We start from the raw sequence: 19,266 nt of genomic DNA on the forward strand, positions 1-19,266 counted from the left end.
ATACTCTCAATTTTTACGTTATAAGACAAAATACATTTTCTAACTAAATCTGTAAGATTCTAATTCATAGTTTAGCTTTCAACCACCTTTCTTTGCCCTGGTTTCATATATGCCACTGTGATGCAACTTTACAAAGATGATGAACAAAGATGAACAATAAAGAGATGAACATCACTCTCATTCAGCTATCATTCATCACTCAAGCATTCGTATGCGGCCTTTTGGTAGTTGCAACGATGCAAATGGCTGTGTGTGAGTGGGGCTTAAATAAAGCCTTACCATTGGTCAGTTCAAGATGAAGTTCGCTTGTGTGTATGAGTTGCATGCACATTGTCCAACAGCAACAAGTTGAGTTCGAACTTGGTTCGCTGAGGTTGTAGATGGTTAAATGGTTAAATTGTCCCCGTGGATGGAAAATAGATGCGAGTTTGAAACGGAGTCTTGGTTTTAGTTCTTATTTGACGTTCGTTCGTTTAGGTTGGTTGAGACAAAGAGTAATCGCGACTTTCGGGTAATATTTAAGCCGGCGCGGGAAAATCTAATAATAAATAATACAAAAAACGAAATCTGTTAACCGGTCTGAGAAGATTCAAACTCTTAAGCTTCTGTAAAAATTGAATGGGAAGCTTCACAGCTTAGAGCCCCACGTAATACAGTTAAGATCTTAGATCAAATGATTTTCTAATTTTGTGGCTATTTTTTTTTTTCTTTTCTTTTATGGTTTGTGGTTTTTGATCTGCCACATTTCAAATTTATCAAAATCTTTATGACCTGAATGAATGAATGTGGTGGAATATGCGTGTGTGGTGCTACGTGCCGGTTCTTTGCTCTACGTCTGGCGTTTTCATATGTAAATTTTTATGAAACAACAAAAAACTAAAAAAAAAAAATAAATAAAATAATCAAGTGATTTGTTTTTTAGTCATTTTTGGACAAGAAACCCAATAAAAAATTTGTATTAATTTTTTCTACTGATTTTTTGATTTTGAAAAGAAAATCATTAACGGAAATTTGCATATAAATATTGTTTCGGCTAAAAAATCAAAATATTCCAAATATACAAAAAAAAAAGTGAGAACAAAAATTTAAATAACAATAAAAAAATTTGGAGTAATATGAAAATATATAAAAAAAATGTACTTTTTTTTAACTAAGACAAAATTACCTGAGTTTCTATTATGAATGTTATCTGAAATTATATAAAAGAAGAGAAATTAGAGATCTAGTGCAAAAAATAAAACAAAAATTAATAAAAAAATTAAATAAAAGAAAATAAAGCTAATAAAAAATCATAAGAATGTTAGAAAAAAGACAGAATTCAGTCCAATTTTAGCTCAATATCGAAATTTTTTAAGATCTTCAAAATGAAGATATTGTCCATTCCTGGATGGAGAGATATTTCGTTATCGTTAAGTTGACTTTAAATGTTGTCACTTTCAAGATAATATATGGGATCGGAGGTGACCGGTCACAAAGGCCAGGGGACATAACTCTCAGTAATTTTTTGAGGGTTGTGACCGCCATAAAAACGACCAAAACGCCCATTGGGGGTTGTGACCGCCATAAAAACGGCCAAAACGCCCATTGGGCTCTATGGCCGTTTCTAGATTTAAAATTCTAAAAACAATATTCTACTTTAGACTTCCTATTCATTGGGCTTTCTGTCATCTCTGTTATTGGGCGCTAGTTCCACCTAGAGGTATGTCACAACGCCCAAGAAAACTTTGCGCGTTATGTTCACTTTTAATGCGGATATGGGTATTTGGCCCTTACGGTCGAGATGTCTCAAAAAGTTACCATTTTGAAGATAATATGTGGTATCAGATATGGAGGTTCTGCCATGTTGCAAAGGGAATGACAAAGTTAATATACCACCCCTTCTTCTCTATGGCTTGGGGACAAGAACCCCAAAATAAGAATTATGCTAAAGTTTATATGCATTTGAGAGATAATGCTAAATAAAATGGGTGAAATGTTGTACAATCGGCCGGAAACCCATAAAACTATTTTCGAATATGGCTAAAAATATGTGGAGACAACAACAAGTGAAATCTATATGCAGAATTTCAGTCAAATTGTACAAAATTTGCGTCATTCAGATGCTAAGGAAGCCAAATCTCAAGTGTCTTCGCGGAAGTTACCTAACAGTAGCCTTGCGCGAGTGTCCACACATAACCGGATGCAAAGGAAGGCTTGTTTGTGCATCACAGCCGCACTGAGGACGACACCATCTGATGCTACATCTCATGACTCTGGACATTGTGGTTAACAGATTGCAGCGACCACTGCCGTGAGGCTAAGGGAGCTTTCGCTTTGGTCATGTGGCGGCTACGGACACTGTGTTATCCTTGACAAATCGATTGGAACTGCAATATCCCTGGCAATAGAAGTTACATAGACTTCTATACGAATGGTTCCAAACTAGTAGACCGGGTTGGATTTGGGGTGTATTCTAAAAAACTAGAATTGGTCATATCGAAATGTCTACCCGATCACTGCTGTGTGTATCAAGCGGAGATCCTTGCAATTAAGGAGGTGGTGGAATGGCTAAGATATAAAGTCATACGATTGGCATAAATATCTACTCAGACACCAGGCAGCCATTAAATCCCTGGAGAACGTATTTCAGGGAATCTGTGGGTATGCCTCTAGTGACATGTAAGCATCGTTTTCAGGATCAAGCCCGAAAGGCCCGAAGGCTGTGAGCATTCTTAAACTATATGGCCCAATTTAGTCTACCGCTTTGCTGTCATTGGCTAGAACAGACATCTCAGTCATTGTGTCCGTCATGACAGGTCACTGTCTAATCGGAAAACATGCTGACAGACGGAAGGTTGCCAGTAACGACTATTGCAACAGCTGTGGGGACATCGAATAATGAGGGGACTATAGAACACCTTCTGTGTGTGTCATCTCCGCCATTCTAAGAGACATACCGATATCCATTGCTTTGGCCACTTCTGACTCCATTGCCATCCCTGACACCATATTTGAGCCATTCAAATACCTGATTTGTCGCCCAATCTTCTACTACAGAAAAGCGAATCCTAAAAATCTTATCTCAAATTGGTCTCGGTGGCAAGTCCTAATGGTGTTTTATGCTGGCACCTGCCATGTTGGCTTAATCCTCCAGGGCTCTTAACCCCGGAATATGATGCGTCTACCAACTTCCCCATACATGACCGAAGCCAGCATAAGTACCAATTCGATCCCACATTGTTTCGACGTGATCTTCCCCTTGGTTAAGAGTGGAGCACCATCTTAAACTCCTTCCGATGTCTGGATCATGGCCCCCGGTTGATTGCCTGCAATACTACACCGAGCAATATCTGCCCTTCCTGCGATTTTAGGTCTAAACCACAGCAACCAAGTTGCTCCCAACTGGGCCCTCACCATAGTCAAGTTAGAACCGAAGTTCCAGGGGCTCCTGGCCCCCGTGGAACCACATTAAGGACTCTGACCCGAACTCGTTGTCCAATTACCTTCAGTTTAACTCCAAACAGTTCCGGACTGGAGACCTAGTGTGACAACATCACAAACAGTACCATCAGAAAGCAGGTGGCATAACCCAAAATGATTCAGCAAAAGACTGAGCCATAACAGGAATGCCGCCGAAACATTCATACAACACGGTATACATTCTGCTATTCACAAGGAATAGCAGCAACATTGTGTGAAAAACGTCGAAACTAACAGGAACTTTCATATTGGGTTGCCCAAAAAGTAATTGCGGATTTTTTAAAAGAAAGTAAATGCATATTTAATAAAACTTAGAATGAACTTTAATCAAATATTCTTTTTTTACACTTTTTTTCTAAAGCAAGCTAAAAGTAACAGCTGATAACTGACAGAAGAACGAATGCAATTACAGAGTCACAAGCTGTGTAAAAATTTGTCAACGCCGACTATATGAAAAATCAGCAATTACTTTTTGGGCAACCCAATACATCAACCTTCACACTTACACGACATGTCCCGAAGATTTCAACACGGTACAGTAGCGTTCAACTATCCGACCTTCTTGATGAAGTCTACTAACTCCTCATATATCCTCTGTGACATGGCTTCAACCGTCCATCACATACTTATCGTCCTCCGCCTCCCTACCGCCATCCACCTCCCCACCATCCTACACCTCCAGATTAAGGACTCTGGCCTTCAATTCCTCACCGTCCTTCACCTCCTTAACGTTCATTCATTTTATACCTTACTAATAAACAGCACAAATGGTTCCATGTTTTAAATAGCAAATGTCGTACCCAGAAGATCCATTGCTAAGGAACATTCCAAAACGATATGATACTTGGATAGCATTAATCTTCCACTTCTTACCGCGGTGGAGACCTATTATATACTATTCTTACCTAAGGGTCCTACGTGGGGTTGGTCTCGATGACAGGTTGTCTAACATCTTTCTCAATCTATTCCCCGCACCTACAGTATCCAGAATAGAACAATGGCCTTTCCAGTCCTCCTTCAGCATGCCGAGTTACCTCAACCACAACCTGAGCACAACCTTGCTGGCACTGTTACGAATAACGACTCATTGGGCTGCATATTAAGCATTGATTTTGTTTGTTAGTTTTCCACTTTCTCGATCTCGCTTGATTCTTTATATGGACAGCCTTTCATTATACCAGTCATTGTGCAGAATGTCAGCCATATCGAATAAGAATTGTGCACTCTATGGGCTCAGATTATGGAACTATTCAGACTATACTTGGCACGAATGTTGAAGGTCATGAGAGAGTATATTGTGCAAAACTTCACAAGATTCGGATAAGAATTGCGCCCATTTGGGGTTTACGGAATTCTATCGGAACGCGAGTTTTTATGGGAGCTATATCTAAACATGGACCTACTTGACGAATTAACAATCCCTAACCACCTTCATCAATAAAAAGTATATGTAAAAATTTTCAAGGGAATTGTTTTTTACCTTAGACGCAATCTTGATTTACTCAGACGGACGGACAAATGGACATGGCCGTCATTACGCTATTGCAGCACTTCAATATTTCCAGGTATTACAAATAGAATGTCGAATGGAGCCACCATGGCGCAGAAGTTAGTATGTCCCCTTATGACGCTGCACGCCTGTCGACAACATCAGAAAAATTTTATACGGTAGTTAGCCTTTTCTTATGCTGGTGACACACATTTGAATAGAACCAAAAAAGTAGAAAAAATAAGTAAGAGCGCGCTAAGTTCGGCCGGGCCGAATTTTATATACCCTTCGCCATGAATCGCATATGTCGAGTTCTTTGCGCAGTATCTCTTTCTAGGCAAACATAGAATAATGAATAAGGACGGAGGAGGAGGAGCTATATCAAGTTATAGTCCGATTCGGGGCTCACGAAGCTAAATTGGGAGATCGGTTTATATGGGAGCAGTATCAAGCTATAGATCGATTCAGACCATATTGAAGCCGTTGTACAAAATTTATGCCAAATCGGATGAGAATTGCGCCCTCTAGTGGCTCAAGAATTTAAGATCCCAGATCGAATTATATGGCAGCTATATCATGTTATGGGCCATACTGCGCACAAATGTCGAAAGTGATACCAAAACACCACGTGCAAAATTACAGCCAAATCGGATAAGAATTGCGCCATCTAAAAGCTCAAGAAGTCAAGACCCAAGATCGGTTTTAATGGCAGCTATATCAGGTTATAAACCATACTAAGCATGGTTGTTGGAAGTGATATAAAAACACTGAGTGCAAAATTTCACTCAAATTGGACGAGAATTGCGCTCTCTATAGGCTCAAGAAGTCAAGACCCAAGATCGGTTTATATGGCAGCTATATCAAAACATACACCGATTTAAACCATACTTGACACAATTGTTGGAAGTGATACCAAAACACTACGTGCAAAACATCAGTCAAATCGGACGACAATTGCGCCCACTATAGGCTTAGGAAGTCAAGACCCAAGATCGGTTTATATGGCAGCTATATCAAAACATGGACCGATTTGGCGCATTTACAATCCCAACCGACCTACACTAATAAAAAGTATTTGTGCAAAATTTCAAGCGGCTAGCTTTACTCCTTCAAAATATAGCGTGCTTTCGACAGACAGACGGACGGACATGGCTAATTCGACTTAAAATGCCGCGACGATCAAGAATATATATATATATATATACTTTATGGGGTCTTAGACGCATATTTAGAAGTTTAACAAACAGAATGATGAAATTAGTATACCCCCATCCTATGCTATAGGGTATAAAAATGATTCCTAAGACCTCAGCTCTAACCATTCCAAAATTTCAAGGATATATCTCTATCCATTCTTACAAGGCATATTTTTTACTAGTTTTTGATGTTTCTATCCCATTGTGCGACATATGTAAGGTACCTCACAAATATCGCCAGCATAAGTAGAGGATAAACACCGCTGAATTTTTTTCTGATGTTCTCGCCAGAATTCGAAACCAGGCGTTCAGCGTCATAGGGCCACATGCTAGCCCCTGCGCTACGGTGGCCTCGAGTAGCAGCCATATAAAATCTTCTCCCCAAAGAGGTGTCGCACTGCAATTAGCCATAAGGAGTCGGCTATAAAAAGGAGGTCCCTTGCCATTGAGCTTAAACTTGAATCGGACAGAACTCATTGATATGTTAAAAGTTTGCCACCTGTTTCTTAATGGAATGTTCGTGGGAAAATTTCCAAATTCACAAATTAGTGACACCTTCCTATGGGAAGAACTCATAATACATAACTCTTTATGATTTGTGTTATATTCTTTATTGGGTGTTATGTCCGCTATAATGTCTTGTATCATATCACCCCGAAAACCCTATATGTAAGGTGGTCAAAGGCTTCTGGCAGATGATTTTTTTGATAAATGTCATGAGTTTCAGGAGTCTTGGATCGTTTAGATATTAAGTTTTTATTATAACTACGCCTGTTTGTCCGTTCTTCGCGATAGCATTAGGACGAATCGGCTAAAAATTGTACATAGAAACTTCGTATTAATATAAGGGGTTATTGCTAATTTTTGCCAAATTTAGCTAAAATGTGGTACATATGTGATGTGCATTTCAACAATTACTGTTATGATAGGATCCTTGCCAGATTAACCCTAATGTTAACCAATACCCTGATTCGGCATTTTGGTTAACTAAGAAGAAGGCTTAATTTGTTAAATCCGATTTGTGTGGTATGTGACCTTCAACATATATACGAAATATAATTCAGATAGATATATATAGCTCTCATTCCTCGATTTGGCTTCTTAAGTCATTCTTAAGCTTCGTGGTAGCAAAAGGTGCATGGACGGAAATGTCCAGATGCAAATGCAAATTTTGCCCATGAACATTCCATTAAGGAACAGGGCAAACTTCTCACATATCAATGAGTGCAGTCCGATTCAAGTTTTAAACTCAATGATTAGGGGCCTCCATTTTATAGCCGTGTCCGAACGGAGTGCCGAAGTGCGACTCCTCTTTGAAGAGAAGTTTTACATGGTATAGTACCTCTGCGCTACGGTGGCCTCCAAATGTCCAGATAGACAGAGACGATATACATTTGAGATAAAAGACATGGTGACAATAGATTTTGAGTTTTGCATCCCTGAAATCTACGGTGGAGGCCATAGAAATAAAAACAAACGATAATATAGAAAATAATTTAAACAAAATTTCAAAATAAAATTTAAGAAAAAAGATACAAACAATTAGAATTAAAAAAAATAGAACTAATAAATTGTGATTAAAGTAATAAAAAACAGTTACCATTTTAAAAATTTTTTTGGTTTTCCAGCAAAAATCTTAAAACATCTATAAAAAATATTTTTTTTTCAAAAATTTGGAACATAAATTTCAATAATATTGAAATTAAATAATAAAAATCGATATAAAAAAACTGCCATAATCTAGAAAAATTTTACAGATATGTGCTTACTTTCATTTAAGAAAATTCCCAGTATAAACAGAAAAAGTTGTAACCAATGTTAAAAATATTATTTATGAAACTTACTATGCTTAGAAAAGCACTTCCACAAAGATAAGTTTTCTCAAAATCATAAAAGTGAAAAATAAAAAAAAGAAATAACCAGATTTTTAAGAAATTTTTAAATTAAAAGCACATCCCACTTAAGGATTTTAAAGACGTTGTATGTATATATGCCTCCTTAAGGCCATCTATCTACCTAAGCAGACATACATCACTCCATCCATCCATCCATTCACTCCAATAAAATCATCATTTGTCTTGGCCTTAACCGCCTGAAACCGCCAATCATTGGCTCGAACATTAACAATCATGCCAATTTTCCTTGGTTTGTAAGGAATTTTTGTGAAAACGTTTCATCACTTCAACACGGTCCACAGGCCCCAGCAACTCAACACAAAAAAAAGGCTCATTTAAATAACAAGCGAAAACTGTTAAGCTAACATATCGATAAGGAAACTACAAACAACCACACAAAAAAAATAAAGAAACTTAGAAGAAATAAAAAGGCCGCCTTTTGGCTGTTTGCAACAGTCGAAGCCGCCGACGCCAGTGTTGCGCATGCGTCTTTGGCGATATGAATAATGATGATGCCACCAGCAAACATGAATGAAGAACGTACGCATGCGCATCAAGCAAAGACACACACACACACGGCTGGTGAGGATAATGATGATGAAGGATGTTGAGAGAGTGGCACACAGGCAGACAAACACTACCAACATTTCTTCGTAGAGGCCACTAAAGGCAAAAGAAAAACCAAAAACCTACAACAAAACGCGAGGACGTCATCTACGTCGAAGAAGAAAAAGAAGCTCTAACTCGTTGATGCTGTTGCTGATGATGATGATGATTTATGCAAATTCTTAAAGATTCTGGGTTAACGAAAAAAAAACCAAAGTGGTGTGGCTGGCTGCTGGCGATTGGTTGGCTCTGCTATCGTCAAGTGTCTTAAACATAATAGGCCTTAATGCCCCGGCATGGTGGATGGAACTCGCTCGTCGATGGTGGGTCTTATAATTTCCATAACAACTTAATTCACTAAGCCAACCGAAAGTGAGAAGTCTATAACAGCGTCAACAACGAAAACCACAAAGACAACAGAACACAACAGAAAGAAAAAAAAAAACGCGACAGACTTTAAATTGTTTAAACAATGTGTGAAAAAGATTTACGGACAGCCCCTTGCGTCGAAGACAAATGAAAATATATTCCTCGAGTGATCACACCAGCAAATGAAGACGACCCAACATCTCATGAAGCCTCAGAGTGATGTGTTAATCAAGTTTGGGTGTTGTTTCTTGCTATGATTCGATTCACACAAATGAATTCCTAAACAAAAATGATTTAAATTTTGTGATAATCCAAAAAAAGAAATAAACCGCAGCAGTTATCACGGTATGTGAAACTCCAACACCTAAAAAAGTGTTAAAATATGATCTATGAAATAAATTCCGCCAGAGAAATGATTTAAATTTTTGAAGAAAACCATAACAAAAAAACCAAAACGTGATTTCTAAACAAACAACTAAATTATAAAAAAAGTGTTAATAGCCCAGTGATGTTTATATTTAAAAAAAATCGATTCCAATGAAAAGTGATCTGTAATAGTAAAACAAAAATATAAAAAAAAAATTCCTAGAAATCTCTGCTCGACAACATTCTTAAGCCTTTGTTTAGTGCAAACATTTGCTTAATTGAATTCATAGAATTTTATTGACACCCCCCGCATACTATGAGACTTCGATTATTTCCTGTGTCCTCACCATCACCATCGTTGTTGCCATTGTCATCATCGCTGTCACCATTGAAAAAAGTTCGAAGAAGCATATCAGCAAATTGCCCGGGAATAAACAAGAAATGTGGCATAAACGCAACAAACTCTTGATATTTCTACTTTGGATAATGAAAATAAGGTGATTATTATTACTATTTCTATATTTAACACTTATGCAAACGTTAAACTAGTGCTGAAATGGTTTTTCTTTGTTTAAAGTAGGGTAAATTTGTTACATTGGGATTTTTACTGAGTAAATAAAACAAATTGTGATTTTTGGTCAAGAAAGTTTACATAAAAAAAACGGAGCCGAGTATATAATACCCTACACCACCTGGTGTACGTTAATGCTAATGTTTGCTAGTTTTGCCCATGAACATTCCTCTAAGGAACAGGGGCAAACTTCTCACATATCAATGAGTGCAGTCCGATTCAAGTTTAAGCTCAATGATAAGGGGCCTTTTTTTCATAGCCGAGTCCGAACCACGTGCTGCAGTGCGACACCTTTTTGGAGAGAAGTTTTACATGGCATAGTACCTCACAAATGTTGCCAGCATTAGGAGGGGAAAAGCACCACTGAAAATTCTGATGGTCTCGCCAGGATTCGAACCCAGGCGTTCAGCGTCATAGCGGACATGCTAACCTCTGCGCTACGGTGGCCTCCTTTGGCACAATTTTGGCCCAAATTTTTAAAACATTTAGCGTGAGTTGTTTTATTTAAAAACCCAATGTGAGTGCAAAATTTCATATAAATCGGTCTAGATTAAGACATAGCTCCCATATATATCTTTTGTCCGATATGGTCTTTTTGGGGCTGTAGAAGCCACATCTCTACAATATAGTGCGTGAGATGTTCAATTTGAATATGAACCGAGATGTATGAAATTTTGCACACATATGAAGACGTCAAATAAAGCTCCCCGTGCCAAATTTGGTAAAGATCGGGGCAAAATTGTGGCTGCTACAGCCATAAAATTCCATATCGGATGAAATACATATATGGGAGCTATATCCAAATCTGAATCGATTTTTATAAAATTTTCCACACATATGAGGACGTTGAATAAAACACCCCATGTCTAATTTTGTAAAGATCCGAACAAAATTGTGGCTGCTACAGCCATAAAATTCCATATCGGATAAAAGATATATATGGGAGCTATATCTAAATTTGAACCGATTTTTATGAAATTTTGTGGTAGTATTGAAACTTCAAAGAAAACATTTCGTACAAAATTTTCTAAAGATCTTACAGCCTTAAAACTCCATATCGGATGAAAGATATATATGGGAGCTATATCTAAATCTGACTCGATTTTAATAAAATTTTGCATAAATATGAGGACGTTGAATAAAACACCCCATGTCTAATTTGGTAATGATCGATCGATCGGGCCAAAATTGTGGCTTATACAGCCTTAGAGCTCGATATCGGATTAAAGATATATATGGGAGCTATATCTAAATGTGAAGCGATTTCGTTCAAAATCAATAACTTTCGTCCTTGGGCCAAGAAAGAGACTTGTGCAAAATTTCACGACAACCGGACAATAAATGCGACTTGTAACTTGATCACAAGAATACAGACGGACATGGCTAAATTGAATCAGGAAGTGATTCGAAGCCGATCGGTATACTTATCAATGGGTCTAGCTCTTCCTCCTTCTAAGCGTTGCAAACAAATGCACAAAGTTATAATACCCTGTACCTCAATGGTGGTGTAGGGTATTATCAAACTGTTGTTGTTGTTTGTTTGTTCGTCTGTTCCGTATAGACTCAAAAACGGCTAAACCGATTTTCATAAAATTTTTACAGATGGTTGAGTTTGAGCGCCCGGTGAAAATAGGGAACTAAATTTATTCATATCCGAAGGGGAGGGGGGGGGGGGGTGGACTCTCCCACATGCCCCCATTTTCAAAAACGTCAGATCTCGAAGATGCGTGCACCGATTTAAGCGAAATTTTGCATGCCACCTAATGGTACCCCAAAAACATGAAATTTGTATACAATTTTAGGGTCAAATAACCTGGGGGGGACGCCCCATCCTAGAACCCACCCGAACGTACATGTTTACCGCTTTAAGCAATTAAAAAAATTATTAAAAAAACCACCCTACATGACACTCTTACCTTACTTTACTTTAATTGGCTATGACAGAATATTTGCTCCATTAGCCGAACTAAGAATAGCGTTAAAAGCGCCTCGATCTACTGCGTTCATTCTAATATCTCTGAAACCAAGTTTCGAGGTGTCTCCCGCCACTTTATCTTTCCATAGGGCTTTTGGTCTTCCCGGTTTGCGTGTACCACCGTGTTTGCCTTCAAAAGACTTCTTTGCTGGAGCTTCTTCGTCCATTCTGACAACATGATCTAGCCAACGCAGTCGTTGTATTTTGATGCGTGTAACTATGCTATCGTCGTCATACAGCTCGTGGTTCATACGCCTATATTCTCCATTAACGCAAACTGGTCCATATATTTTACGAAGAATCTGTCTCTCAAATACTCCAAGCACTACCTCATCTGCTTTCACAAGTACCCATGCTTCAGAACCATATAACAATGCGGGTAGTATCAGTGTCTTGTATAGTGTAATCTTCGTCTTTCGAGAGGTGGCTTTGTTTTTAAACTGCTTACTTAGTCCAAAGTAGCATTAGTGATTGGGGGATCACCCCACTTCCCAAATCACCCCTAAATCGGGCATATTTCCCGCAATGTCAATTTGGGGCTCAAATGAAAGGAATTGGAGGGTGGAGCAAGAATTGATACCCACTTTCGGGACCATTTTTCTGGAGATCTACCCCTTTCCCAAAATATCCCACAAACAGCAATTCTTTTCTGACCATCGCAATATGGGGCTCAAATAAAGGTATTTGGGAGTAGAATACGAATTTGATATCCAAATGTAGGACCCTGTATTTTAGGTATCACCCCTTCCTCAAAACACCCCCAAAGGGTAAAAATTTTTCGACCATGCCAATATGTGGCTCAAATGAAAGGTATTTGAGATTAGAAAACGAATTTGATAACCAATTTTGGGGCCATGTGTTTCGGGGACACCTCATCCTGTAGACTCCCCTTAAACCAATGACAATATGGGGTTTTAATTATTGGTATTTGAGAGAAGAGCACGATGCTGATATTTTTTCAGGCCCAAGTGTCTGGAGGACCACCTAAGCCCCGAAAACACCCCTAAATCATACACCTTACGTCCAAACTTAAATTCGTAGACCAATAAAGATCATATGGGATTCAGATAAAGGTACTTGTATTGTTAAACTGTTAGTCAAGCAATATACTATTTTCATAGCATGGTATTTCAATAAAAGCTCTTTAATGGTCAAAAGCAAATGTTCAAAGGAAAGTTTTGTTCATATGAAGTAAATGAAGGCGCAGCGGAGCGGGCCCGGTCCAGCTAGTAATTATATAAGTAACATATACTTATAAATATAATTATATTATATATTCTATAATTATATACTACATATGCTGCTAGATCAATATTTAGATTTCACAAGCTAGGGGGAGTAATAGGTCACACAATTATACCCCTAAACGTATGCTACACTTAAAAGTGCCTCATTACCATATAGGGTGTTTTCACATCGCCTTTGCCCTTTCCAACCAAAGCCGGTGCTTCAAATGTTACTTGTTTACCAACCAAACTGGGTGGCTGACTTTGAGTTGCTACATATTTAAATAAGCAATTCGCGCGTGCGCACACACAAACCAACTGGGGGTCTGCGGCTTAAATCCATTAAATATTGACTTGAAGCAATCATATTTTGCATTTGTTATCACAACGAAAGGTGGCAAATGACAGAAAATTATCGAACTTCAATGGGACCAACTTTCGAGAGAGCTAACAGAGAGTATCTGAACTTGGCATTGACATTCAAACGAAAAAAAAATCAATGCTAATTAGATTGGTCAGAACTCTAACAGCCCCAATGAGGCCCAATACTATTTATCAACTATTCTCTGGGGTGGGGGTAGGGGGGCAAGCATGCGAACTTATAAACATGGCCAACTTTTGATGACTGATTAATTGAATTTCTCAATGGCTCTGTCAGCCGGTGGTGACAGATCAATTAACGATCCGGAGATAAAAATCGGCTTTGTAACTGACTTTTTTTTTTGTCTTGCTCGCGTTTTTGCGATTTTGAGTGTTTTCGGTTTAGGAAAAACGCTAAGCTCTTTGTTAGCTGTCACTTCTGATTATCGTGATCGAAATCTTAAGGCTAAAAAAAGGCACTTAGTACTGAAATCCAAGATAATCTGGAGTAATCGAGACCCAGAGCTGGTCGCTAAGACTAAACTCTTGCGGGCTGCTTGGGCGGAAAACTCTTAAAGCTGATTAACAATTGAAATGAAGCTAATTAATTGAAATAATTAACACTGGGGAGAATACATGTGTTAAAAGCTGTTGCAATACCAATCAGTCTCCTAGGCTGTGCGCGAGTCTGTCCGCATGTCTGTCTATTCATATGTTCAAGTCGGGTATGCACTTTTTTTATTAAGACATCTAACGCGTGAGCCATGACTTATATCCGTCTGTCTGTCTGTCTGCCTGCCTGTTCACCTGGTCCACCATTGCAAGGCATGGCTCAATTCGGAATAAAACAAAAACGACAAAAACGAAGCAATTGGACATGACAGTTGCATGTGGCAACAAATGGTAGATGGATGGATGGATAGGTAGATTGGTGAATAGATTGGTAGATAGCTTTGCCAATAGACATTCAAATGGATATTGAGGGACGTGCAAATGGGGAGATCAATAGATCACTTGGCCGATAAATAAATTGCGGTTGCAGATTTATATAATGCACCACTTTGTCACACTGACATTGACATGTTTACATTGACATTTGTTTGGTACTAAATTTTTGCTCCTTCTAAGCCGCTAAAAGGCATTGGCTTTTGGACCCAATGTATGTCATTGCACTTGGTGGCTGGTGAGGTTAGATTGGCTTGATTGGATGAACGTTTTTTTTTTTCTATAAAAAAAACCCAAAGAAAATGGATTTCATATATTTTTACGAATGACTTTTTTGTGTAAGTTAATTAAAGCGAGAGAGCAGGTAAGATTTCAATATTGCATTCATCGACAAAAAAAATATTTCTCAACACTGTTTCCTATTTTGATGATAGTGAGAAAATTTACATTTTACCATATTAAAATTTCCTTCAAATATCATTGAACGAAAGAAACTGCACCCTGTTTAACAATAAATAAATGGTAGTTGACGCTTCCCGAGATCTGAGGAGGCCATCGTAGCGCAGACTCCGCCTATGACGCTGAACGCCTGAGTTCGAATCCTGGCGAGAACATCAGAATAAATTTTCATTGGGGGTTATCCTCTTCTAATGCTGGCGACATTTGTGGACTCGGCTATAAAAATGAGGCCCCCCACCATTGAGCTTAAACTGGAATTGGACAGCACTCATTGATATGTGAGAAGATTGCCCCTGTTCGTTAATGGAATGGGCAAAATTGCATTACATCCCGGGATCTGGTGCAATACGTAAATCTGATCGATGTTGGATGGAAAATTTCCACGGCCGTACTCATCGGCCCATATAGAAAATCGGCTTTATTTGGAATGATCTGTTTCTAACGTGCCCATCCTTAGATCTGGCTTAATTTGCATGTCTGGTAGATTTTGTATAGAGAAGATTCACAACCATAATGATAGGACCCATATTTGATTAGGGGCCATACTTAATTTTCAGTAATACGCTTTTATTGTCTTGTCTCCATTCTTGTGCCCTGGATATAGTACATTGCAAATGCAAACTTGCCCATGAACATTCCATTAAGGAACAGGGACAAAAAATGGTATGGCACGCCGCTCGGACTAGGCTATAAAAAGGAGGCCCCTCATCATTGAGCTTAAACTTGAATCGGACAGCGCTCTTTAAGGTTAGATGTTAACCCCTGTATATAGAACATTAAGGTTCCATTCATTGTATGCGTTTAAAGCGTGTTACTTTACAGCGTGTCAACTCCAGACTTAAACAAGTAAAAAGGAATTAAGTTCGACCGGGCCGAAATTTGTATACCCACCACCTCGGGTATATATGCAAACCACCTTTCATCAAAATCCAATGAAAATTGCATACCTTATGTCCTAAGCAACTTTATCGAAATGTGTTCCGATTTGGACCAAATGCTACAAGCCATTGTTCAATTGTGTATAACAAAATATTGGTCTTTCTCGATCGAACCATATACGATCTTTACCATATACGACACAGATGTCGATAAGTCGCTGTGTCAAATCTCAGTGAAATGGGATTATAAATGTGATTTTTATGGGGCCAAGACTTTAAATTGAGATATCGGTCTACATGGCCGCTATATTTAAATCTGGACCAATTTGAGCCAAGTTACAGAAAAATGTCGAAGAGCCCAACACAACTCACTGTCCCAAATTTCGCTGAAATCGGACAATAAATGCGACTTTTATGGCCCCAAAACCCAAAACCGAGAGATCGGTCTATATGGCAGCTATATCCAAATCTTAACCGATCTGTGCCATATTGCTGAAGTATGTCCAGGGGCTTAACTTAACTCACTATCCCAAATTTCGACATCGCACAATAAATGCGCCTTTTATGGGCACAAAACCTTAAAACGAGAGATCGGTCTTTATGGCAGCTATATCCAAATCTGAACCGATCAGGGCAAAATTAAATGAAGATGTGGAAGAGCCTAAGACAACACACTGTCGCAAATTTCAGCAAAATCGGATAATAAATGTCGCTTTTATGGGCCTATAACCCTAAATTGGAGGATCAGTCTATATGGCAGCTATATCCAAACCTGAACCGATCTAGGCCAACATAACGAATGATGTCGAAGGGCCCTACACAACTCACTGTCAGAAATGTTCAGCAAAATCGGGTAATAAATGTGGCTTTTATGGGCCCAAGACCCAAAATCGGCCGATCGGTCTATATTGGGGCTATATCAAGATATAGTCCGATATAGCTCATCTTCTAACTTAACCTGCTTATGGACAAAAAAAAAAGAATCTGTGCAAAGTTTCAGCACATTATCTCTATTTTTAAAGACTGTAGCGTGATTTCAACAGACAGACGTACAGACGGACGGACATGGCTAGATCGTCTAAGATTTTTACGCTGATCTGGAATATATATACTTTATAGGGTCGGAAATGGATATTTCGATGTGTTGCAAACAGAATGAAAAAATGAATACACCACAATCCTTCGGTGGTGAGTATAAAAACGCAAATGTCTTGTTTCACTCTTTGTTAGAAAATTCTGAATAAAATCCTGGTCGTATCATAGGTGCCTTCAGTGAGTCTTTTGTTACTGCTGCGACGAATTTACATCAGCTTGTTGGGACGCAGCACACCAGAGGTAGGTACTGCCCTTTACATTCAGAGTTTTTATACCCACCACTGAAAGACGTATGTAGCACTTGGAATTATCCATTTCCGACCCTATAAAGTATTGCACATATTCGTGATCCTAACCATGGTGCAGGGGCGAGAGACCCAACAAAGTCTAACCCGAAGCCTTTCGGGTTGACGGAGTCCAAATTAAAAGTGTGGGCTACGAACGAGCATGTAAGCCTGTGGAACAACGAAACGGTCGGTAGGACGACGAAAATCCTATGGGGAGATCCGGACTGTGATAAGAAGAGCCTGTTAGTGATAGGAAGCAAGCAGGAGGTCAGTAAAGGTTTCTGTATCCTAGCGGGACACATAGACCTAGAGCTCACCTATGCAATATCGGTGCGGCAAGTGATACCATGTGCAGGGCATGCGGGAAAGATTATGAGATGTTGAAGCATTTCCTATGTCATTGCACGGCTTTCGCGGCTAACAGATACCGGCACTTACCGGTGGGGCGTGGTATGGAAAACAATTAAGGAATTTGTAAGTAGCACGGAATTTCTGACTTAAATTTTCTTTTTCGAGGTTACTTTTTGTTATGTATGTGTGCACAACAAGCCGATTGCTGTCTTAGGTGTATGTCCATAGTGGCATGTGGCGGATTAATATACGCACCCTTTTTTCAATTTGCAAATGAAAATTTGCCCATAAACATTCCGATTCGAGTTTTTTTAAGCTCAATGATAAGGTGCAAATTTCAAATTTTGCCCATGGACATTCCACTAAGAAACAGGGGCAATCTTCTCACATATCAATGAGTGCAGTCCGATTCAAGTTTAAGCTCAATGATAAAGGACCTCCTTTTTATAGCCGAGTACGAACGGCGTGCCACAGTGTGACACCTCTTTGAAGAGAAGTTTTACATGGCATAGTACCTCACAAATATTGCCAGCATTAGGAGGAGAAAACCACCGCTGAAAATTTGTTCTGATGGTCTCGCCAGCATTCGAACTCAGGCGTTCAGCGTCATAGGCGGACATGCTAACCTCTGCGCTACGGTGGCCTCCACTCAATAATAAGAGGCCTCCCTTTTAAAGCCGAGTCGGAACGGCGTGCCGCACTGCGACACCTGTTTATAGAGAAGTTTTTCAATCTAACCTGTGTGAGGACACAATGCCAGACATGAACTAATTTAGGGGCATGTTTTTATTTTAACTTAGATTTTCTTTTTCGAGGTTCCTTTTTAGTATTTATAGCGCACACCAAGCCGATTACTGGCTAAGATTAACCTAACTTAATATATTCGTGATATAACAGTCTCCCTTGCGAGCAAATACGAATGCTGTAATAAATTTTGGAATAATTCGTGTTAAAATCCCTAAGCCTTTTAAGTGTGGCTTAGGTTTCTGAAGAATATGGCATATAACTCAAACTTTAATGATCTTTTATTTGGAAATGCGGAAACAATCTGTCTGAAAGCTTCTTCAATCATACAATTATAGGCCGGATATGCATTAAAGCATACAAATCATTGCCAACTTCCTTCTGTCTCACATTTCACTGTCAAGCAGCCATGGTCTTGCAAATTGACTACTCCCTTGTCAATTTGCCAAAAGACAATTTAGACATGTCATAATCTGCAAATGAAATCAATAATTTCATATATAGAGCTTGTGGGGTCTAATCATGATCAATTGTAATTTTTTTTTTTTAAATTTTGCATTTTCTCCACAACCCATAGGAAAATGCGAACTAAATGCTATACTCATTGTTGTTGTTTGCCTTTGTTTGTTGTCTGCTGAAAAAAAAGAAACCTTTCAATAACATCAAAACTTATGTAAATTGTTATCGGCGGTATAAAACGCCTAAACTCAATGATGTTTCTTTTCTCTGTTGGCAGCAGACTTGGCATTCGCCACAATTACCTGGAGGGAATGACGAAATAGTAAGAAAGAGATCGAAAGAAACTCATTAAAATGTCCAATTAAATTAAGAAAAACAAAATGCTGCAACAAATCCTGGTAAGGCGATTGACTGCATGCGCAACACAAAAATCATGAGCTTGCAGCTAAAAAACAACGTTTGTTAAAGACGCAAAACAACAATTGCGAAATTTTCTTAAAATTAAAAGATGGAAGAAAAATTGAAGGAATCAAAAG

The 19,266-nt window shown here is 38.7% G+C and overlaps 2 protein-coding genes across 2 annotated transcripts in view; one reads left to right on the top strand and one right to left on the bottom strand.

Moving 5' to 3' along the window:
* LOC106094039 (molybdopterin synthase catalytic subunit-like) overlaps positions 1 to 19,266 on the bottom strand; it is a 515,852-nt gene that overhangs the window by 79,671 nt on the left and 416,915 nt on the right. The window contains exon 8 of the mRNA XM_059370219.1: positions 1,166 to 1,189. The gene's annotated coding sequence lies outside the window, so the exon portion shown is untranslated. The remainder of the gene's footprint in view (positions 1 to 1,165; positions 1,190 to 19,266) is intronic.
* Positions 478 to 19,266, top strand: part of LOC106089370 (protein Wnt-2) — a 94,208-nt gene continuing 75,419 nt past the window's right edge. Inside the window, exons 1-2 of the mRNA XM_013255207.2 lie at positions 478 to 850; positions 7,925 to 9,877. Coding sequence (XP_013110661.1) covers positions 9,822 to 9,877 — 56 coding nt within the window. The 5' untranslated portion in view covers positions 478 to 850; positions 7,925 to 9,821. The remainder of the gene's footprint in view (positions 851 to 7,924; positions 9,878 to 19,266) is intronic.

This window comes from Stomoxys calcitrans, chromosome 5 (assembly GCF_963082655.1).
Source record: "Stomoxys calcitrans chromosome 5, idStoCalc2.1, whole genome shotgun sequence".
Taxonomy (NCBI): domain Eukaryota; kingdom Metazoa; phylum Arthropoda; class Insecta; order Diptera; family Muscidae; genus Stomoxys; species Stomoxys calcitrans.